Source organism: Stegodyphus dumicola, chromosome 2 (assembly GCF_044657685.1).
Source record: "Stegodyphus dumicola isolate Sdum_Otavi_A_Nest chromosome 2, ASM4465768v1".
NCBI classification, from domain to species: domain Eukaryota; kingdom Metazoa; phylum Arthropoda; class Arachnida; order Araneae; family Eresidae; genus Stegodyphus; species Stegodyphus dumicola.
Genome location: NC_140769.1, coordinates 215,852,666 through 215,877,245, shown reverse-complemented (window position 1 = coordinate 215,877,245; position 24,580 = coordinate 215,852,666). Strand labels below are relative to the sequence as shown.

Sequence of the window (24,580 nt, the reverse complement as noted above, 5' to 3'; positions counted from 1 at the left end):
CATCAAAAATATAAAAGTTAATTTACATGAAAAGCTTTCTTGGTGGCTCAGCCACCAAAATTATTTCTGGTTTCACTCTCATCGAAAATAATAACGAAGCTGCTCTTGAACTGTTACGTTCCAGATTTGGTCAAATGAACATCTTAATTAATTCGCATTTAGGACAACTCTTAAGTACTTCACCTGTTAGAAATCCTAATGATATAAACGGATTAAGGAAACTTCTCGATCACGCCGAAGTACAGATAAGAAATCTTGAAGCATTACAAATAGACTCCGATACCTACGGAAAACCGTTCACGCCTTTAATTTTGAAATTACTTCCTAATGAATTCATTCTTGATTATAGCTGAAAAATTAAAGACGAAAATTGGGATTTAAAAGGTCTGTTAGCCTTTTTGAGGAATGAAGTTTTCAGTAGAGAACGCGCGGCTTCTGTTAATAATAACTCTAGAGAGAAATAGTCGCGATTGGAAAAGCAACTGCCCTTCAAATCTAAACATTTTCCAGCCATAACAAGCAAGCCGTCTACAGTTGAGTTATTAGCCGCGTCAGCCGAATTGCAGTGTCTGTTCTGCGGGAACGCAAATCACAAATCTACGGATTGCGAAATTTTAAGTGTGGAAAAGAAAAAGGAGATTTTGAAACAGCAAGCTCGGTGTTTTTTAAGCTTGGGTCGATTTCATCGAATCCAAAACTGTAAACAAAAAATAAACTGTGCCTTCTGCTTTAATAAACACTCGAAAGCCATTTATTATTCATTCCATCAGAAAAAAAGATAATGAAAAACCTGAAAAGAAAATGTCGGATTCGAGCATTATTTCTGCTGTTTCGTCATATAATTCCAATGAAAATAGATCTAATAAAATATTATTACAAACGGCTTCTGCAATGATTCGAAATAATGATAAATCGGAAAATGTCAGAATTCTTTTTGATAATGGCTCAATGAGATCTTTCATAACTAAAGATGTATCTAGTAAAATGGAGCTTGAGATTGCTAGAAAAGAATCACTTTCTGTTTATTCTTTTGGGGATAAAACTGCATTAGAAAAAACCTTTAATGTTGTGAGCAAAACTAGAAAATGTTAGCGATCCTAATCTTAATATATATATTGAGCTTCTTGAAACCGAAAACATATCCAATACTGTTATCTCCCCTCCAGATTTGAACATTGCTAAGAAAAATAAAATTTTACAAAATTAACAATTAGCAGACTGTTGTAGAAAAGATGACAAAATTGATATTCTCATAGGGGTAGATTTCTACTATTCTATAATTACTGGTAAAATTAAAAGAATTTCAAGAAATGTAGTAGCCACAGAATCTTTATTTGGGTGGTGTTTGCAGGGTAAAGTAAATAATGATCATAGTGAATTATTAACTACTAGCAGCTTCACTGCCAGCCTTCGTCTGGCTTTTTAAATGTACTGGAAAAATGGCTGAAGGGAACACCAAACGTTAAATTTAAAAACTGCGTAGAATTTTACTCTGCATAACTTCATAAAAAAAGTTATTATGTATAACAAAATTACAATGAAATAAGCAATATCCCTTAATACAAATATTAATTATCCTAATAAATAAATTAACCAACTTCCCTTTGCAAAATCTTAAGAATTCAAATAGTATACAGGAGGTTCAGAACTTTGTTTCCTAAAAAAATCACTCAAAACTTTTCAATATCGTAAAGACAGTGAAATGAGCAATAAATAACATAAAAGAATACAAAAAACAAAAAATTCTGAAAAGCAAAGTATAATTAATGATAATTTATCTTATATTTTCAAGAGAAACAAATTACAATGAAATAAGCTATATCCCCTAATACAAATATTAATTATCCTAATAAAAAATTAACCAACTTTCCATTGAAGAAAAAAAGATCATGAAAAACTTTTCAATATCTCACAAACAGTGAAATAAGCAAAAAATAACATGAAAGCAACTCAAAAAACATAAAATTCCAAGCAGAAATTTACTCTGCAGACCAACTTTATCAAAGAAAATCAAAAATATATTATATATATATATATAAATGACAATGAAATATGCCAATCTCTTAAAAACAGTGACATAAGAAATACGACGAAAAATTGTTGCCAAACCCATATTTCTAAAAGAATGAAACTATTCAAAATGATGCGATTTCATCAAAAATCCATCAACAACAATAAGACAGGAAAATTGTTGCCAAAATCACATTTGTAAAGATGTGAGATGTGAGAAGTGTACTTGGAAGCTTCATTTAAAAAATTCTTTAAAAATACAAAATATTATCATTTTTCCAAAATTCTTTTTGTACAAGCAGTCGCAAGAATAAAAGTTTAATGTGTCCAAAAATCAAAGAAAAATAAACTGTACATTTTTAAAAATAAACTATTTTAGAAAAAATCACGTTGAAAAGGTGTTAAGCTCCCTTTGTTAAATAAATTCGTATTTACTCGATTTATTGAAACACGAAATTTATTTTAAGTTCGTAAAATAGCTAAGTGCCTACGTTTCATGACGATGTGAAAATGGAGTGTGTAGAGTAAAATCTCGCTTTCCTATACCACATTATGTCTCAAAATGGCGCGATTTCGTCACAAAACATAAAATAAAAAAAATTCTAATTCGAATTTCTAAAAAATCGCTTCGAGGTGCACTGGCTCTTGTCTAGATGCACCTATGTACCAAATTTCATAGTCATGGGTCTATTAGCTTATGCACAGCGCGAACGAAAGACACACACACACTCAGACTCTTTGTTTTATTATATGTAGAGATGAAAGTAATAGTAAATGAAAACTTGATATCAGATCAGTTACAACAGTTTTGTAAGCTAGAAAATTTAGGTTTCGAATGTGATACTCAAAACGACAAAACTGTTGATTTAGAAATTATTAAATCTTTCGAATCTGATATCAAGTATAAGAACGGCAGATAATAAGTAAAATTACCTTGGAAACCAAATTCAAAACATTTAATGGAAGATAATAGGGATATAGCACTTGAAAGATTAAAGAAATTGAGTAACAAATTTAAAATTGATAACTCTTTGTTCGTTCAATACACAGAGGTTTTAAAGGATTACGAGTTAAAACATATTATTGAACCAGTTCAGGAAGACAATCAAAATGATAAAACCCTATTTTATTTACCTCATACAGCAGTCATCAGAAATGATAGGGCAACAAGCAGACTAAGAATAGTTTATGATGCTTCAGCCCATAAACCAAAAACACTCTCTCTAAATGACTGTTTATATACTGGTCCGAACCTATATCCTGATATTTTTGATGTATTGATAAAATTTAGACAAAATTCAATAGCCTTTACAGCGGACATTACACAAGCATTCTTACAGATAGAGTTAAATGAAGAAGACAGGGACGTTACACGATTCTTTTGGAAAGATGATCCTGATGATAACAATGAAAGTTTGAAAACCTTTAGATTTACAACAGTTTTGTTTGGAGTAAAATCTAGTCCCTTTCTCCTAGCTGCTACTATTAAGCATCACCTTAAAAATATTCAGAAATATATCCTGAAACAGTAGAACTCTTAAACAACTGCCTGTATGTTGATGACATTATTAGCGATCAACAAAATTTAGAACATGCCCTGAAAACAAGTTTAGAAATTGTGAACATTTTTAATGAAGCTAGCATGTCACTACATAAGTGGCATACTAATTCCAAAGAACTCAAAGATATTTGGAATCGCAAAGAATTTTCGATGCAAGAATCTCCTGAAGTTGTCCCGATCAAAGTGTTAGGAATTAACTGGGATAAGGATAATGATATTTTTTATTTTGACACTCAGCACTTGACAAATTTCATTTCCTCGTCAATCAACTCAAAACATTTTCTATTGCAAACCGCAGGCCGTATTTTTGATCCTGTCGGACTTTATGGTCCTTTCACTATAAGAATAACGTGTCTGATTCAGAAAATCTGGTCTGTCAAAATTGACTGGGACGATGAACTGCCACCTGATCTTAGTTATAAATGGAAAGCCTGGTACGAAGAAATTGAAGAACGGAACCACCTCAGAATTCCCCGCTACTATTTAGAGGGAATATTAGATGGAGATGTGAAACAAATAGAACTCCATAGCTTTTCTGATGCTAGTTTGAAAGCTTATGGATGCATGGTATATCTAAGAATAGTTTTGAACAATGGAACTTTTCAAACAGTTTTTGTTGCTTCCAAGAGTAGAGTTGCACCTCTGAAATAACTTACACTTCCTAGATTGGAGCATTTGGGTGCACTTTTATCCGCTAGATTGAGTGATAAAATGTTTAAAATACGAAGTAATTCCCTTCCATTGGACTGATTCTCAAATAACGTATTTTTGGATTCAAGGATCTCCCGAAAGATTTAAATCTTTCATCAAAAACAGAGTTTACAAAATTCAGAAACTAACTGAAAGCAATAATTGGCATTATTGATGTGGGAAAGATAACCCCTCCGACCTCATATCACGAGGAACTACTGTTGCTAATTTAAGAAATTGTTCACTTTGGTGGTTTGGACCAGAATGGTTACAAAACAAACGTATAGACTCGCCAGTTCAACCGAAGTTTGACGTGGGAAACGATAAACAACTAGAACACCATAGTAAAATATCTGTTTATGACATTGTTGTGAAAAGAGATGATCAACTAATTGGATATAACAAAATTCAGTAATGTGCTGAAATATCTCAGAATTATGGCATGGATTAGATGTTTCGTTGCTAAGGCAAGAAAACTGCCCGCTAATAGTGGAACGTTAAGTGCTACTGAAATTCAGGACACTGAAATTTTTTGTGTTCGTAAAGCCCAGATGGATTTCTTCACATCTGAAATTAAGGCTTCAATCTAACAAGTCAATTTCTCAAAGCTCTAATATATTCAGCTTGGCAACATTTCTTGATGAAAATAAAATTCTTCGAATTAAGGGAAGATTAGAAGAAACCGAATATAAAGTTGACGAGAAGCATCGAGTTCTTCTTCCTAAAGATTCCAAATTTACTGAATTAATTGTAAAAAGGGAACATAATAACGTTCTGTATGCGGGAGTTGCAGCAACTTTAGCCAAATTACGACAGAAATTTTGGATTCCTAAAGGCCGTCAGTTGGTAAAGAAAGTCTTAGGAAACTGTTTAATTTGTCGGAAATACGCAGTAAAACCAGTGAAACAAATGACAGCTCAGTTACCTAAAGACTGAATTCTTGAAACTCCATCTTTCTATGTTACAAGCGTGGATTTCACAGGTCCAGTTTACATCAAGTCTGGAAATGACATTCAGAAATCATACATCATATTGTTTACGTGTGCTGTTACACGGGCGTTACATCTAGAGCTCATTTCCAATATGTCTGCAAACAAATTCATTTTGGCTCTCAGACATTTCATTTCGAAAAGAGGAAACTGTTGCATCTTTTATTCAGACAACGCAAAAATTTTCAAATATGCTGCCAAAGATTTACAGTATTTTTACAGCATAATTAAAGGTACAGACTTTCAAAATTTTCTAGCAAATGAAGGCTTGGCTTGGAAATTTATCGTCGAGCTTGCTCCATGGTGGGGAGCTTTTTATGAACGCCTTATGAGGCAGAGCTCAACTGAATTTTGAAGAATTTATGACTGTGTTGACAGAAGTCGAAAATATTGTGAATAGACGTCCTTTGACCTACGTTTACAGCAATTTACATGAACCTGAACCGCTTGTGCCGGCTGATTTTCTATTGATCGGACATAAGGATGAATATCCATCCATACAACTGTGCTGAGATCCTGAATAGCTCTCCAACAAGAAACAGTCTAATAAAAGGAAAAGAATATCAGATAACACTTATAAAACAGTTCTGGAAAAAGTGGAAAAATCAGTATCTTCTTGAGTTAAGAAATACTCACTTCTTCGGTACACCAGAAGCCAAGGAAAATCTTAAAATTGATGATATAGTTTTACTTGAAGGAACAACTAAATCTAAGTACCTCTAGGATTTAGGTCGAGTAATTTAAGTCTTAAAGGACGTGATGGTCTTGTACGATCATGTGAGGTAAAAACTAAAAAAGGGGACTTTAAGAGACCTGTGCAATTGATATACCCCCTTGAACTATCAGACTGAAAATGAACTAATTTTGTAACCTTTTAATTTTATTTCTTATATTTCATGTTCACTAACATTAATTTTAGATAATTAGTTTAGTTATTACTAATAATTTACTGTTTGTAATTTGAATTAATATTTACATATTGAGCAACATTTGAATTGATGCAGTTAACTATATTTGTTTATTTTATAGAATTCCCTTTTGCAGTTTATATTTACATCAGTTGAATGTACTTGATATGCAAGTTGCTTTCTTACATTTTTAACATTTGTATGCTGAAATAGTGATAATTTTGCAAAAATTATCAGGTGGGGAGTGTGGAAAAACCCCACAAATGATTTCTGTATCGCCGTTAGAGGGCGCTTCGCTTCTGAGAAAGAATGTTAGTTTTTCAGTTTGCGACGTAGTTAGTAGTGAACCATCGATGCAATACATTTTGCTTTGTAAATAAAATGATTATTTTTGTAGATTGTTGAAGTATTTGGCTTCAATTAGAATTAAACCATCCTTTTGCGACACCAATTTGGATGGGCTTCTTTTCTCATGATAACTGCCTTTGACACCATCACTCACATGATCATGTTTTCAATCTAATCATGACTCCCCCCCTCTGGCCTCTCAAATGCAATGTATTTCATGACTTGGCTTTCCCCAAAAAATGAAGAAATGGCTATCCTGTTTCTTCAAGAAAGAGATGTTATTCACTAAGAAAAGTTCTATCCAAAGAATTACATCATGAAATTAAAATATGGTATGAACCAAAGGGTAATGCAGCCTTTGCTCATGCCAGGTAGCAAAAGGTGTCTAAATACAAACATGGTTTGTTACACGATGCATTCCTTTCATTACTGCAATGATTCATTTACTAAAGGTATCAGAAGATACACTCTCACCATGTATCGAGTTTTACAAACTAAAGATTGCTTCAAATGAATCACAATACAGATTGACCTGATTACATAAGGGGAGGTGTATGTCAACTTTTCATTACTTCATCCTGACATTGATCCTGACATTCTGAATAAACAAAACAAAATTATGAAAATTGATAACAATTTATTGACCAAAAGAAAAAATTATTAACAAAATTTAAATTAAAATAATATAGGCTATATTCTTCCCACAAAATAGGTTTTTGGAGGATTTTGTTATAAAATTGGAGGATGTTTTTTGTTGCTATTCTCAAATATTTAGTTTTTGTCTAGTATCAATCCAAAAGGATGGAGAAAGAAATGAGCCAAAACATAGCAATATCGCATTGAACATACATGATATGGCTTTATTGGAAAAGTACCAAAAATACTTCATTAAAAAAGTAATGCATTAACTTGGATGAACGCAACAGCAAGATCAAATTCAGAAAGGCTGAACACAATATGCTGAAGCAAAATAAATCAGAAATATAAAATAATTGGTGAATTTTTTAAAACCTTTTTTCCAAACTTTTACCTAATATATGAGAATTCATCAATTAACTCTTAGATTTCTTGAACATAATGTAATATTTCTGATTGTGTTAGGAGACAAAATTTGTGTTTCACTTCCAAAATACAAAAAAATTTTTTGAAGAAAAATAAAAATTTTACTAAAAGTAAAAAAAAAAAAAAAAAAAAAAAAAAAAAACGTAAGACATATTAACACTTTGAGTGGCACAGGATTTTAGATCCATCATGAAGACCAGTATTTAAACAGCATTTATTTTATTAATTTAGTTTGTATAATTACTTATTTTAGTCTGTATTTTCATAAACTTGCATTCATTAAAATGATATTTACATTATTAAAGAAAGTAAGAAAGCAAAATATCTTAAATTATAAGCTAATATATGCCAAGTAGCAAAACTTCTGATGACCGAATAAACCCTGTCATAACGCTCAGAGGGTTAAAATATTCAGACCTGAAATCACGATTTTAATAATAAATTACTCAAATGTGAAAAGATTAACATAAAAAATTACTTTTTAAAATATTTTTTAAACTTTTATTTGATTTCAACTTTTGAATCAATCCATGGTGAATATCACAACTATATTTTTTAATTCAAAAATACACTACCTCTTGAGTATAAGATGAATAATATCTGCATATGATTTCCCTGTCAAAGGGTGATTGTTGATTGCAATTATTCTGTCACCTTTGTTCAACCCAGCATTGTGTGCGGGGCTACCTTCTTTTACTTCTCGGATGAATATTGTATCCATTGGTTTGTTCTTGTAGTCCGAATTCCATTGTGCAACTAAAAAAAAAAAAAGTAAAATACTGAAATACACAGAAAAATACACCTAACCCTAAGTTCAGAAACTACTAATACACAGACACAGAAGATAGCCCCAGAGACTGTCCACAAAATATACAACCTACAACACAGCAGAATTCCATCATTACTGAAACTTTAATTATCCATACTCTTTTCATTCCAAAATAAAGTTAATATTGTTGTTAATTAATTTTTTAACATTTTTTCATCGATTTAAATGATTTTATTTATTGAAATCATAAATTTAGTACAAAATGTAAACAAATAAATTTAATGCGTGTTATACTGTCAGTTACTTTTTATTAATTTATTATAATTAAAAAAGTCCATCTAAATTTTAGTTGAATAGAAATAAATTATGCATTTTGCTTCACCTAAATTAACAAATAATTTCTTTCATTTAAAAAAGGAAAAAAGACAAAAAAAAAAAAGGAAAAAGAAACATGATTTTTGTTTAATTTTGAAGCTTAAGTACATAAAAATTAATTTTACCATTTAATTTTAATTGAAACATCAATGGGTTAACTATTTAGGCTTTAAAAAAACTATTTTTATAGAAAAATGGGTGTTTTGAATTTTATTGCATAGAAATAAAATTATTTATTCGTTTAACTACGAAATCTTTTTTAAATAAAATATAAGAAATAAATTACTTCACTTGCATTACAGCAAATACATATTCAACAATCAAGGAAAAAGACAACATTGAATTCTCCAATTAGGTTAACTGATTAAGGCAAAGTACTTAGTGCTCACTTGAGGGCTATCTGCCTACAGATGTTTTTAAGGAAAACTAGCTTGTATCCATTATACACCTGGTTTGGTTCATTTTTTACTATGGCAAAGTACTAAAGAGCTATTTGCTTAAAGGGATGGATACTTTTATAGAGGACGTTCCAAGGAAAACTGGCTCGTATTCACATTACACATGGACAAAACATGAAAACTAACCATGCAGCCACTTGTCCGAGTTCAAACCCGGGATAGAACTGCCAGTGTTCAGTGACTTTACAACTCGACCCCCAAAAGGCATCTGAATTTCACGAATATCCAGAAAGATTATGGTCACAATTAGTCTGTATATTTGAATTTCTACATTATTTTTATACTAAGTAATAAATCTCAAAGTGACAAAGAGGATAACAGATTAATATTTCCTCTCATAATACAGATTAAAATTTTTAAAAAAGTTATAGACCTAGTTACTCTAGGGCATTTTACAGCTCATAAATTATAAGCATTATAAATATCAGAAAGAGTTTTTAAATTAAGACACAATAACACGCTGAATAAATACTAATTCAGAAGTCAAACAACAAAAATCAGCGTTATATTTACAAAATTTTCACAGGACTAGTTTCGATGGTTTTACCAAACCACCATCTTCAGCTGCAAAACCGCAAATTACAATCATTTGCGGTTTTGCAGCTGAAGATGGTGGTTCGGTAAAACCATCGAAACTAGTCCTGTGAAAATTTTGTAAATATAACGCTGATTTTTGTTTGACTTCTGAATTAGAGTTTGTAAATATTTGAAAACTATGCTTTGGTAATGGAATTATATAAACCAACAAAATAGTATGTAATTTAATCAAAAATCAATTTAATCAACAAAATAGTGGAGAAATTTTAATTTAGTGCATAACAAAATACAAAGTTCTTTCATGAATAAATTTTAAAATACTATCAAAGAAGAAAAAGTTAACCTTTACCATGGAAAATTATTAAAAAAAGATACAAAATGATAATAGACATACAATATAATACACAGCAAATCAAGAAAGAAAAACACACCACATCCTTTTTAATAAAATTAAGAACCATTTCAAAAAGAAATGCAGTGATATTTGACGGCCTTGGGTCATCAAAACAGTTACTTGCCATATAAGGTAAAATAATGATAAAAAAAAAAAAACTTTTAACATAGTCATTACAGGAAAACATTCAAAATACCTCAAGCACAGAAAAATTCAGTTTTAAATTATAAGCATAATCCTATTGCACCTTTAAATAGAACAAAACTTGGATTATTTTGAACTTCTGAAATCAAAACTCTTTATTCATTAAACATAATCTCAAAATATAAAAGCCAAAATTAAGTACGAGGGCCATCCAGGAAGTAGATTACGTTTCCGTCTGTGTCCGCTAGGGGCGGGGCTAGCGCGGCCATCTTGGGGTCAGAGCGTTGCGCAGCTCAGTCTGCATCTAGCCGTGCTAGTGAGAGGTTCGTGCCGTGCTCCGTTCAGATACTGTGACGGTTTGAAATGTCTGCGTTAATTGAAAATCCCGCGAGCTGCGAGGTGCGCTCAGTAATAAGGTTTCTGACTGCAAAAAACTGTAAACCGATAGAAATCTATCGGCAGCTTCGTGAAGTGTATGGGGACAACATTATCACTGAAGGTGGAGTGCGTCAGTGGGTCATAAGATTTCAAAATGGCCGAACCAATGTTCACGACGAAGATCGAAGTGGGAGACCCAGCATAGTGACCGCCGAACTTCTCGAAAAAGTCGATGCTAAAGTCCGTGAAAATCGAAATTTCACAATAACGGAACTTTCTTTGAGTTTTCCACAAATTTCGCGAAGTTTGTTGCACGAAATCATCAGCGAAAAGCTTGGTTACCACAAGTTTTGTGCAAGATGGATTCCAAAAATCTTGACAGAGGACCACAAAAATCAGCGAATGGCTGCAGCGTTGAACTTTTTGGACGCTTACCATAAGGATGGTGACTCTTTACTCGATCGCATCGTTACTGGTGACGAAACATGGGTGAAACATGTGAACTGTGAAACGAAATTGCAATCAATGCAGTGGGGGCACACAAGTTCTCCCCAAAAACCCAAGAAATGCATGCAAACAATGTCGGCAAGGAAGATGATGGCGACTGTTTTTTGGGACAGAAAAGGTGTAATTTTGGTGGACTTCCTGGAAAGAGGCACTACAATAAACTCTCAAAGGTATTGCCAAACTCTCCAAAAACTCAGAAGAGCAATTCAAAACAAGCGCAGAGGAATGTTGAGCTCTAAGATCTTGTTGATTCACGACAACGCCCGGCCCCACACGGCAAATGTCACTCGTAAAGTTCTTGAATCTTTTAAGTGGGAGTTGTTTCCTCATCCGCCGTACAGTCCCGACCTGGCACCGAGCGACTTCCACCTATTCCCAGCAATGAAGAAGTGGCTGGCTATGCAGCGTTTTGATGACGACGCACAGCTGCAAGAAGAGGTAACGAAGTGGTTGAAGGCGCAGGCGGCCGAATTTTTCGACGAAGGAATTTCCAAGCTCGTACATCGCTACGATAAATGCCTTAATTTGTATGGTGACTATGTAGAAAAGTAGTATTTGAGTGTGGCTTTCATCTGTATATAATAAAATTTGTTTCCTATACTTTGTTTATTTTTTTATTCCAAAACGTAATCTACTTTCTGGATAGCCCTCGTATCTTTCCAATTTCTTCCTAGGACACATATCCTCATACTTAGAAATTTTATTAAGAAATATAACAAAATAATTCTTCAAAAAGTAAATTTAATAAGGAATGTTGCAAAACTATTAAAAAAAAGTTGTAAAAAATTACATTTTTACAAGGTAATATCCTTGAACAGTTTGTGAAAAGGGATAGAATTCTTTGTTTTGAAAGGTGAAAACTGCATAAAATTAGTGTTAATATTTTTCAATAAATCAAAAATTTGAATTATTAAAATTTATTTTTTGTTCCCTTTAGTTTAAATTTATTTAAGTGTGACTGCATAATAAAAATAAATGAATTTTAGACAAGTTTTAAAAAATTAAAATTTTAACTTACAACTGAGAGAAGGATCTTCACTGTTATCTTGTGTCCCCTGAAATATCATTTAATCACTTAGTATAAAATTTAAATAAAAGATTAAAATATAAACAGCATAAATTTCTCTCTACATAAGTGTGTGTGTGTGTATATATATGTAATTTAAATTAGTAATAACCCCTTAATGCCCATTTTCATTTGGTTATTCTGCCTCTCTATTCTAAAAACAGTAATAACTTTTTCTGCACTGTGTCATTTCAAGACTTAGCCATGTCATATGATTCTTATGTAACACTAGTGATGTGAATGAAACTAACACACAAACGGCCAATAATTTTACAACATTATTAATTATCCAATCAAATGCAATGAAAACTAAAAATGACTCATACTGAATTATGATTTCATCCTGAATGTAAAACACTTGCTTTCTGCACTTCGGCCTAGATAGGTGCGGTTTGGTTTATTTGATTATGGCAAAGCACTCAAGGAGTATATGCTCAAGAGGAGTGATGACAGTATGGAGGCTTCCTAAGAAAAACTGGTTTGTATGCACATTACACATGGGCAAACCACGAAAACAGACATGCAGCCAGCCCGTTCGCTAGGATTTGAACTCTGGACTGAATTACCAGTGTTCAGCGACTTTGCTGCTCGGCTGCTGATGGGCCTCAGCCTAGACAGACTCGTGTTTGCTGCTTCTGTCTCTACTACAAAGCTATCCAAAAATGTAAATGTTTTATAAAATTTTCCTGCCTGATTTGAGTGATAAAGTAGATCTGTTGTATCACTTCTCTCCTGACAAGATTCATGGACTCATAGGGGCTAAAGTTGCAGGTTAACTGTATACCTGAAACATAAAACTGTTAGACTTAGGTCTAGTTTTGATGGAAAAGCAGCTTGGATGCACACTAATACTAAGCAGCTTGGATGGCTGATACGATCGAAACTTCAGATAGCACGAATAGCATTACGTCGCTACATGCAAACGATGCAAAAATTTGAGACTTGTGGTGACTTGATACACTTAGAATTTTAGACCTTGGAGAGAAAAGAAGTCGACAAGAGCTTGAGATGGCAGCTGAAGAACATTTTAACAGAAGTGTGAAATTAGATAATGATGGAAGGTACGTTGTAAGCCTCCCATGAATACAAGGCCATCCTCCTTTGCCCACTTGCAAAAATAATGCAGAACGAAGGCTAAAGGGCTACACACATTCAATGAAGAGGAGTGGAAACTTAAAAGCATGCAAAGAAGTGTTTAGAGAGTGGCTTCAAGAAGACGTTATTGAAGAACTTAAGAACTCTTGTAACGAAGAAAGTCAACACTACCTACCTCACAGGGCTGTAGTGAAAGAAAATTCCACTACAAGAGCGAGACCTGTTTTTGATGGATCCGCCAGAGAAAAAAACTCAGCTTCTCTCAACAACTGCCTGGAAAAGGGCCCCAATATTGTCGAGCTCATTCCAGCCATCATGAATTGATTTAGATTAAAGAAAATAGCCATTTTGTGGACATTCGTAGAAGCTTCCTACAAAATGGACTGAGCGAGAGTGATCGAACATATCTAAAGTTTTTAGCGTGGGAGTGTCATGATCCTGCTAAACCTATCCAGCATAGACGGGTTGTGTTCGGACTTTTTTGTTCCCATATCTTTTTTGGGAGCAACCATTCGATTTCATTTACAGAATGCTCCTCACCATTTTGAAAAAACAGCCATCAAGCTGTTGAAATTCTTTTACGTGGATAACTGTGTTAAAAGTGTGGAAAATCCTGAAGAACTTGAGAAATTTATTGAGGAATCCAAATTGGTTCTTAGCACTGCCAAATTCGAACTTTGAGGGTGGAAGCACAGTTATAATAATCAAGAATCTGAAGACCCTTTGCTGAGGAATGAAAAGAATATTCCAGTTCTAGGGCTTAAGTGGAACTTAAAGAATGGAGCTTTGACAGTAGATTTACGAGAAAATGTTGAAGACGATACATCTGTGACCAAGAGAAAAATCCTGTCAGCCGTACATAAAATCTTTGATCAATTTGGCTTCACCTGTCCTGTTACTTTGGGACCAAAAGTCCTCCTACAAGAGCACTGGAAATTGAAAGTATCGAGCACGAGCAATTCCTTAACTCCCTACCACCATTGCAAAGACGTTTGAGAAGTTGAGACGGGAACTTTGTAAGCTGAAAGAAATAGAAATTCCTCAATGTCTTATTCCCAATTGTGAAATATTAAGTCTAACATTGCATGTGACGCAAGTAAGATAGCTTATGTTACCTGTGTTTTCTTACAAAGTGAGACCAAAACTTCAACGACCTATCAACTTGTTCAGGTACAGTGTAGAGTTGCACCGATGAAATCTATTTCTATTCTGAGAATGGAACTGCTTTCCTGCAACATTGGAACTAGATTAGCTCAGAGTGTGACTAATGACCTAAAAATGGAAAATGTGCTGAAGGTTTTCTGAGGTGACTTGGCAAATGCTTTGTATTGGATCAAGAGAAACGAAAAATGGGCTCCCTTCATTTTTAACCGAGTACAAGAAATTCATTCTATGACAAATCCTGAAAACTGGCATCCCGGTCCCAGGTCTACTGAATCCAAAAGATCTTCCATCACAGGGGTGCGATGCAGAAACAATATGAAAATCTCGATGGTGGGAAGGACTATCGTGGCTGAAAAAAAACCAATGGAAGAATGGCCAAATTCTAATGTAATTCCTGATTTCAATATAAATTGAGAAAAAAGAAAGACCATTGTTAGCACAGTTAATCACAAAGAGTCATCCCAGGAAAAATATTATGACCGATTCTCTTCATACAAGCAACTTCTTAGAGCAGGTTTGCCACTCAAACAGGAAAATGAAATTCCCTGACTTTTCCAGGTTTTCCAGGTGTGTTTTAAGAAAATTCCACTGTATCCACGTAATGCACATTGGCTATGCTAAGAAATAAATTAATTATGGTACCACTTGAAAACACAAAAATTTGCCAATTACATATGACTTACGAGGGCAATCCCAAAAAAAAGGTCTCCTATTTTTTTGGGACGTAGAGAAAGTTTTAATACGGTTGTTGGCAACACTGTTGTGAGTGGTACTTTCTCCACTACCACATAAGCATGCAGGCGCTTCGCTCAGATGCTCAGTCTTGGCTTGACAGCCATTCGAAATAGAGCTCCCGATAAACGTTACCGCCAAGTGTGAAGTGCGCGCAGTTATTCGATTTTTAAATGCAAAAGGCGTTAAACTGGTTGAAATTCACCACCTATTGACGGAAGTGTATGGACAGTCGTGCATGGATGTCAAAAATGTTCGCAAGTGGTGTAGAGAGTTTACAGCCGGTCGTACTGAAATTCATAACGAAGAAAGGAGCGGGAGGCCGTCAATTGCCGATGAGACAATCGCGAAAGTTAAGGAACTTGTGCGTAAAGATCGGAGGATCACTCTGGATGCTCTCTGCATTTTGGTTCCTGAGCTTTTCAGAAGCACCATCCACAGGATTTTAACGGAAAAGTTGCAATATCGGAAGGTGTGTGCAAGATGGGTGTTGACAGAAGACCACAAACAGCAACGGGTTGATTCTTCCCGCGAATTTCTTCACCGCTATGGAGACGAAAAGGACAACTTCTTGGAAAGATGAGGGTCAACACTTCCTGAAGGGCATGGCAGCAAGCTGGTATGACATGGGCATTGTAAAACTGCCACAGCGTCTACAAAAATGCATCGATTGAAATGGCGATTATGTTGTAAAATAAAGCATTCTTCAATCTTTAAAGAGATGTAGCAATTATAGAAAATAAATGTTTCTTTGTATATCTAAAAATATAGGAGACCTTTTTTTGGGATTGCCCTCGTATAATATATAATCCCCAAAGCATTACTATTATAACTATAATAGGGGGTTAACTACAACAGGAGTTAAGACAGAATAACACACCAAACAAATACTAATTCAGAAGTCAAACAACAAAAATCAGCGTTATATTTTCAAATTTTCACAGAACTAGTTTTGATGGTTTTACCGAACCACCATCGAAACTAGTCCTGTAAGAATTTGAAAATATAACGCTGATTTTTGTTGTTTGACTTCTGAATTAGTATAATAGGAGTTGTTTTCTCCACTGAAGATTGAGATTAGAATCTGCCCAATCTAGATTAAAAAATGTCTTTTTTTGCAGACATACTGCAGCTAAACAAAAGAAAAATCTATTTAATGATATTTTGAAATAAACTCAGGTATTTTGTATTTATTTAGTAGCATACGTAAGCAAAAAATACGTGCATTAAATTTCGAGATGGTATGTCATCATACTGCTAGAATTAATTTCAGGATTATACAGAGAAAATTTCCTGAAATTTGAAAGTATTACTTACTAATAAATAATAAATAAATTTAGAGAGAAGAAGCAACATTAAAAGACACAAATAACATTAAAATAAAAATAATTATTTAAAAATTGAATTAGAATAATCAACGATATTTTGGCGAATATAGTTACATTAAATGGTTAGCCTAAGTGACTAATTACTGTTTTTTTTTTTATTTTATTTTTTTTTTTTTTTTTTATTTTATTTTACTGTAAAATGATAAATTAGGCATTTATTAAAAAAAGGGAGAGTTAAAAAGATTTTGCGGTAAAATCCTAGTATACGCTACGGCCTTTGCATGATTTTGAAAGATTTTGATTTTCCTTAGTTCAATATGAACTGCATATGCGCATGGGAGCCTCTCGATACTTGAGGTTATGGAAACCAAAAGTTGCTGGAAACTTGCTTTGCCTTTCTAAAAGACAATCTGATTAGAGCTGCGGAATTTTGCTCAATGCCAGATGGCCGAATGATGCTCACGCGATACATAATTTGCCAAGAAAATATCGCTTCCAATGTCGGCGCAAAACTCGCTTTTTGGGGGGCAATAGCCGCATGAAATTCCCTGACTTTTTCAGATTTTGACTAAAATATTTAAATTCCCCGACTTTTCCCAGAATTTTTTGGTCAATTTTCGAATTCCCTGACTTTTTCCGGTTTTCCAGGTAACATAGCAACCTTGTTAGAGTCACTGCATGGATGTATCGATTTTTTACCAATTGTAAGGTTGAAAAGTCTAATCAAATTTCTTTAATCTTGATACTAGAAGAAATAAATAAGGCAAAGATTGCATTGTTGAAAGTTGTACAGAAGGAATCATTTACAGGACCGGATGATTAAACGCTTGAAAATGATGCTGACTCTAATAGTATTTTGAAAGTTAAGACTCGAATCTTAATGAGAAAAGATACAAGAAATTTCTGATATCCGACAATACTATCCTGTAATCATCCAATCACAGAAAAAATCATCGAGATCTTTCCACTAGAAAAACTTCCAGTAACATACCTTGTGACAGACAACCAAAAGAAACCACTGGAAATGAAGAAACTGCAGGGACCACTGAAGAAGAGGAAAAGTCTAAAATACAGAAGTCGGTCAGAAAACCCAATGACAAAGATATTGATACAGAAAGCAAAGAGAGAACAAACAAAACTATACGCAGTGAGAAAAAAGAAGCGGAAAAGCAGATTCAGAAGATCCAGAAAACCAAAAATCTTTGACAATGCAATACTGATTTTGATGAATCCTGATATAGACATTTCCTGACTTGACAAATTTCTCCGATTTTGACTAACGGATTATTGTTTTAAAAGACATGAACTATTTTAAGAAAAATGAAGACAATTTTAAGAAGATGCGTTCGAATGATGAATCTTGAGGATATCTAGGACGCATTAAGATGACAACGACATCTAAGAAGACGTATCCACACGATATTTAAGAAGATGCATTTATCCAGACAAGAAGACGCGTTTGTGAAACACATGTATTCAAATAGATTGTTAAAGATGAAAGAGCATTGAAAAAGAAATAAAGCTTTATTTCTGAAGATATTAAGATGATGAGGGAAGATGGCTGAAATAAACCATTTAACTCTCTGAGCGGCACAGAATTTTAGATCTATCATGAAAACTGGTATTTAAACAGCATTTAGCAGTTGTGTTTATATAATTACTTACTTTAGTCTGTATTTTCATAAACTTACATTCATTAAGATGATACTTTCATTATTAAAGAAAGTAAGAAAACAAAATATCCTTAATTATAAGCTAATTAATATATGCCAAGTAGCAAAACTTTTGATTACCGGATAAAGGCAGCCATAACACTCAGAGGGTTAAGACAACTTTTCCCTCAACGCAAACTAATCTGTTTTTTTTTTTTTATTATTATTTTATTTTTTAAATCCCCAGATGTTGATGGTCTTACTACCAGAATACGAGGCCACATTACATCAGGATGGACGAGCAGTTGTGTAGGATAGCAGAGTCTACACTAATCGGATGATGCAGCAAACTGTGCAAAAAAACTCTTTTTTTCCTGTGAGATAACACAAATGATTCTGCCATTAAGATGATGATGCGATTGAAAGATGTTTGCATGTAAAAGACTGTTACTTCTCTTCATCTGTAAATAATCTCACCTTTTATCTTCTACACATGTAATCATTTTGTAGTTTGTAACAACTTATTCATGTTTCCATTAAACATTAAGTTATTTGTAAATCGAACTAGTTTATTAGCCCCTAGACAGCCACCTCAGAAGTAAGTTCACAGACATCATACTCCTAGACAGTAAGTATTGATCCTACAGATACAGTACAAATTCTAAGATCCGGACGCCCAATAACCAGAATGATCTAAAATCCAGACCTAAGTCACCACCAACTTAAAAAAAAAAAAAAAAAAAAAAAAAAATGTTTTTATTTATTTTTTAATTGTGTGTATACTTTACACATGTGCATTTGGTGCCCCACCCCCGCTCATAATAAAACATTCTTAATTTCACTTCAGCGTTAAATAAAATACCTCATTATCAAAGAAACGATCATTTCAGCATAAATTTCTATGATCAATAATTTGGCTGCGTATCTGCTTGGCATACGCCTCAAACAGAAACATTCTTCATAGAAATATTGTTGATTTTACACCTACTAATATTTTATATCCTTGATGCCAACCTGGTGAATCATTATTTATTATATTTTGCTTTCATCACCGCATGTGTATCAACACATGACAACTTGAGTAATGACTCATGCAGTGGATGCCCAAAAAAAAATTTTATATTAATAATTTAATAACAAAGAGTATCTTTTATGCTGACATTACGCTTGGCAATGATTACAGATTTAAGTTAAATACACTAAGAAATGTTGACGAGAGAAATTTTAACAAAAATTACTTTCCATATGCTAAAAATAGATTTTTGATAATCATACTCACAGGCCAAAAGATTACATTTAGTGCTTTTTGAATTATAAATAACTGATTTGTTTTTCACATAAACCCAAAACTCGCACCAGAGCTCATAAGGCCGCAGCGGATTGCAGAATTTAGGGAAGACCAAATTTTTGGAATTTAGAGCAGCAACGAGCAACAAAATTAAGGGATAAAAAAATTTTTAGAATTTAGGGAAAGCACCGAGATTCAAAATTTACAGGCGGAAAAAACTTAGAGAACTTAGAACTTATACAGGTGCTTGGTAGCAGAATTTAGGACCCGCAGAGACTGCATCAGGCAGTAAGATATCCAGCGCCGGCCTTCTATAAGCCTTAAGTATATGTGGGAATTTGTTTATTGAGGACTCTGATAAGCCTTAAGTATATGCAAGAAATAGATGCAAGTATAATAAATAACTAAACTAATACAATTCAGGCTTAATTGTGCATTACGCGATAGAAGCAACACAAAATTTAGCGGAACAACTTGTCTTTCGTTGCCAATCTAATTTCATGATACATAGCTAATAATGTATAGCGGACACTGTTAAGCTAGGCTAAAATTATACTTTTACTGATTCCAAGGAATTTCAGTCAATATAGCACGTTGTGCTGTTACTTAACATTCTGATTTGATCTAGCTTATTATTTTTTGCAGGTTGTTTTTATTGCAGGAATTTTATCAAAATTAAAGTTTGAACTTCCAATTATGTCGAAAAGAGTTCCTAAAGGCATGTTTCGATGTCCATTAAACAAAAAGTAGAACTACTGCAAAAAATGGATAAAGGTATATCCATCTGAAAACTATGTGAGGAGTATGGCATTGGAAAGTCAACTGTTATACAACATAAGAAAACAGAAAAAGGAAATTTTTGAATTTTTTCGTGGATTTCGACACGCACTCGCAATGAATAACAGTAATTTCTATTTGTTATGCTAGAAGTGAATATCATGACAAAGTGATGACTGAATGGGTCAGACAGCGTTATCGTTGACGGTCCAATGCTAATGGCTTAAGCTAAAATATTTCACAAAAAAAAATTAACTTAAAAACTGAATGCACATGTTTGAGATATTGGTTAACCAAATTTAAAAATAGCTATGGTATAAGGCAATTAAGAATTTCAGGCGAAAAAGCTTCAGCTGATACTGAAGCTCTGAACTATTTGCAGATGAATTCATTGACTTCATTAATAGTAGAGTTATCTCCTGTACAAATTTACAATGCTGATGAACCGCAAAATACCTTGGCAACCTCTACAGGAAAGGTTCCAACTGGTGTCAAACATTCCAAAGCGAGACTAACAATTTTAGCATGCGCAAATGCTGCAGGAATGCACAAGTGGAAACTCTTCGTAATCAGAGAAAATACACTATTTCGAGCATTTAAAGAAGTAAAGATTTCCCCGTTATATACTGTGCAAATAAAAGAGCACAGATGACACAAGTGTTAATGAATGATTACTTTGAAAATTATTTCATATCCAGAGCTCGGCAAAATTTGGTTCGTTTACCTGATTATGCAAAAATGGTCCTGTTACTTCACTTAAAGCTTTAATGAAAGATAATGTATCCGTATTATTCTTTCCTCCAAATTGTACGTCCATCATTCAGCCTATGTATATCAGAATAGTGCATGTACTGAAATGCAAATACATTCTTTTACAAAAAAAAAAAAAATCAAAGCACCAAGGAAGACGTTTGTGGTCATGACGGAATTTGGTATGCAAAAACATCTTGATCGAACATGCAAATGATCAAAGTTTCAAGGCATATGAACAGGAATTGCGATCATAACGCACATTTCTAGTGTACAATTTGCAAAGTATAAAACCAATAACAGAGGCGGAAAATTTATCTTTTTTTTTTTTTTTTTTTTTTTTTTTTTTCTGCCACCGTAATTTTATAAAGAAGCAACTAAAGGTGCCATTACGACAGTACGACAGTAACAAAGACCTTACAGACAGCTTAACGACTTTGAACGTGGTTGCATTGTGGGGTTGCGTGAAGCTGGGTGGTCATACAGAGCAATGGATGGCCATACAGCCATCTGCAGTGTACAAACACTGCTGTGCAAAGATGTTGGCAGCAATGGTTGCTACATGGAAATTGCCAACGAAATGAAGGCTCTAGAAGGCCAAGGAGCACAAGTGCGAGGCAAGATAGGATGATTTTTTCACCAGGCTCGAACCGCCCCAATGGTATTACTGTCGGCTATTCAACGCACTACAACCACGTCCCGTGGTACCACTCACCATCCCACGGCACTTGTCTGAGGCAGGGCTACGCTCACAGAGGCCTTTAAGATGTTTGCCTTTGACCCCACAACATCAGCAGTCATCTGGAGTAGTGTCGCAGCCAATCATCGAGGCTGCCATCAGACTGACATCGTATAGTATTCAGCGATGAATCCCGCTTCACTCTTCAAGCAGATGACCACCGTGTTCGTGTCTGGAATCTGTCACCGTGTTTGGGGCTAGCAGTCCCAATCAACCTTTGTTTTAGAAAGGCATACAGCCATAACCCCTGGTGTGATGGTGTGGAGTACTATTTCTTATGACAGCAGATCATCCTTAGTCATCCTCCGTACATCTGTCATTAACAGCTCAATGATATGTTGATACCATCCTGAGGCCAATTGCATTATGCTTCATGGCACGTCATCCTGGGGTTATTTTCCAACAAGATAATGCCAGGCCACATACCGCTCGCATACCTCTGGACTGTCTCTGTGCGGTTGATACTCTTCCTTGGCCAACAATATCACCAGACCTTTCACCAATTGAGCATGTCTAGGACATGGTAGGCCTCCAGATTCGGGCACCACAAAATATCACAGATCTGGAGCGATAGCTGATGAACACCTAGCGGAATGTGTCACAGGATAACATTAGGAACCTCTACCACTTCTTCCCTCGACAAATTCAAGCATGCATTGTCGCCAGGAGCAGTTTGACCAACTACTAATTTGAACACTCATATCTGAAGAGATTTAGATTATCTAGTACAGACTTGTGTTCATGCAGTTTCGGGGGAGTGCAAAATGTCGAACATTTGTTGTTCTACTGTTCAAAGCTCAAGGAAGGACGAAAGGAACTCATTTCTAGGTTAAACTCTGTGAATATTACATTTCCTCCCCCTCTTCATGTATTTGTCCAACATAAAATGACTTTCTCTTTCTTCTGTAAATTTATCTCTTACGTATCACCTGTGAATTTTTAAGTTTATTTTATTTTGTGTTGTGTTGTTGTATTTGGTTTTTTTTTTTTTTTTTTTTTTTTTTTTTCCTTACCTCTGTAAGCCTTGTGTAATACTATGTGGTGCACAAGGATTTAAAATTTTCAAAAAAAAAAAAAAAAAAGGGTGATTGTGAGCTATGAACAGGTACTATGACCTTGATTTTTTAATCATTTTATTATTTGCGTATGAGCTATACATATATTCAATCTCATCAAAAACAACCACTTCCTTCATGGTGCTTCGATTTTTTTGCAAAAGAGTGTATAAAGTATGATTTTTAGAAGCCATGTTAAATTTCTTGAATAATGGCAATACTAGTCAAAAATTTTTGAAATATTTTTGCATAAAATTTGCTTTGTGGAGCATTGCAAGATCATGGGAGGATATGTCTCCAGATACTTTAAAAAATGCTTGGCATAATTTATGGCGAGCTACCATATTTCATGGTGAGGATGATGGTCATAGCCACGCATTAGAAGGCTTTTGGATATCACAAACCACAGGTGAAATTTACCAATTAATGGATTTCATAAGATGTACATTATTTACAGCTTAAGAGTACTTTCTGCGTGTACTTAGTATACTCGCAAATAAACTGGGTCAAACCACTCGCAAATAAACTGCGTCATCAACTTCTCCTAGCTTCCCCCACGCCAACATCCATGCTGCTTTGCTTGTCCATTTAAAATGATATTGCCCCATTAACCTCTGTATATAAGAAATTACTGCAATTGTTTGTGATCAAAAAATATATTGTCTATGAAGAATTATTCTAATGTGCCTGGAAATAGAGATGGTAATTAGCTGAACTTGCTTTGGTATCAACATCTTCGTCCCATCTTGTCGCTCTGCTATCACGACTATACATAAAAAATACTGCATCTATATTTCATACATGGTGTGCGCATATATATATATATACAGTCAAAAGTCGATAATCCGGACTCGTCGGGACTTCGGCGATTCTAGATTATTGATTTTTCCGGATTATAGATCATCAGTTTAAATCTCGTAAGATAGCATGCAGAAATTCTAAAATTAAAAATATGAAACCGTAATTTATGAAATAAAGAACAATTATAATCTAAAGGGTATCAAAATTTAAAAAAAAAAAAAAGCTTAATATTTATTTGTTTACTTTATTAAACATTTCTTTCAATGTAAGTTGTTTAAGTTGCTTCGTTTTATGTGATAATACTTTCTCTTTAATTCTATAAACAGACATAATTTCTTGTTTGGTTACAAAGTTCCGCTGTTCAAGTCTTGTTAATTGCTGTGCCGAGAATACCGACAAACTTGTCAATCGAAATTTTTTCGTTTTCACTAACCTCTCTGTCACATTCTTCATGTCTTTATCCATTTTTTGCAGCAATTCCCCTTTTTGTTTGATGGACATCGAAACATACTTTCGTTTTGTACGATCCTTTGGGAGCTCCAGAATCGGAAATTCTATTTGACATAATCAAAAGTTCAAGTTTACTTTGATAAAATTCCTCTTACAGTCTGCAAAAAATAATAAGCCGGATCCAATTCGAAGATTAAGGAACAACGCATTCATCAACATTAACTGAAATACATAATTAGATAATTTTAGCTTATACCGTCCATTATACATAAAACGCGCATGCAAAAACATTTTCTGTGCTTGCGCGCACGCATATGCGGAGTCGTAAAAGGTCTTACGCGCACGCGTAAACGCCTATGTGCATGTGTCAACGCGGCGCATGCGCAGAAAGGTTTTAGCTTTGAGGTCCGGATTATGGGTGTCCGAATTAACGACTTTTGACTGTATACACTTTGTTGCAAATATATATATATATATGCACCCAAAAAGAATTAAGCCACAACTAGAAAACCTGACAGTAGCTATAATGTTCAAGTACATAAACAAATTATCA

General features: G+C 34.1%; 1 protein-coding gene across 7 annotated transcripts in view; it reads right to left on the bottom strand.

The window, feature by feature from the left end:
* LOC118198647 (rho GTPase-activating protein 23-like) overlaps positions 1-24,580 on the bottom strand; it is a 136,442-nt gene that overhangs the window by 77,220 nt on the left and 34,642 nt on the right. For all 7 annotated transcript variants that reach the window (XM_085811748.1, XM_085811749.1, XM_085811745.1 and 4 more), the window contains 2 exons: positions 12,149-12,185; positions 8,144-8,324 (listed from right to left, as the gene is read on the bottom strand). In XM_085811748.1, the coding sequence (XP_085667874.1) occupies positions 8,144-8,324; positions 12,149-12,185 (218 nt within the window). The remainder of the gene's footprint in view (positions 1-8,143; positions 8,325-12,148; positions 12,186-24,580) is intronic.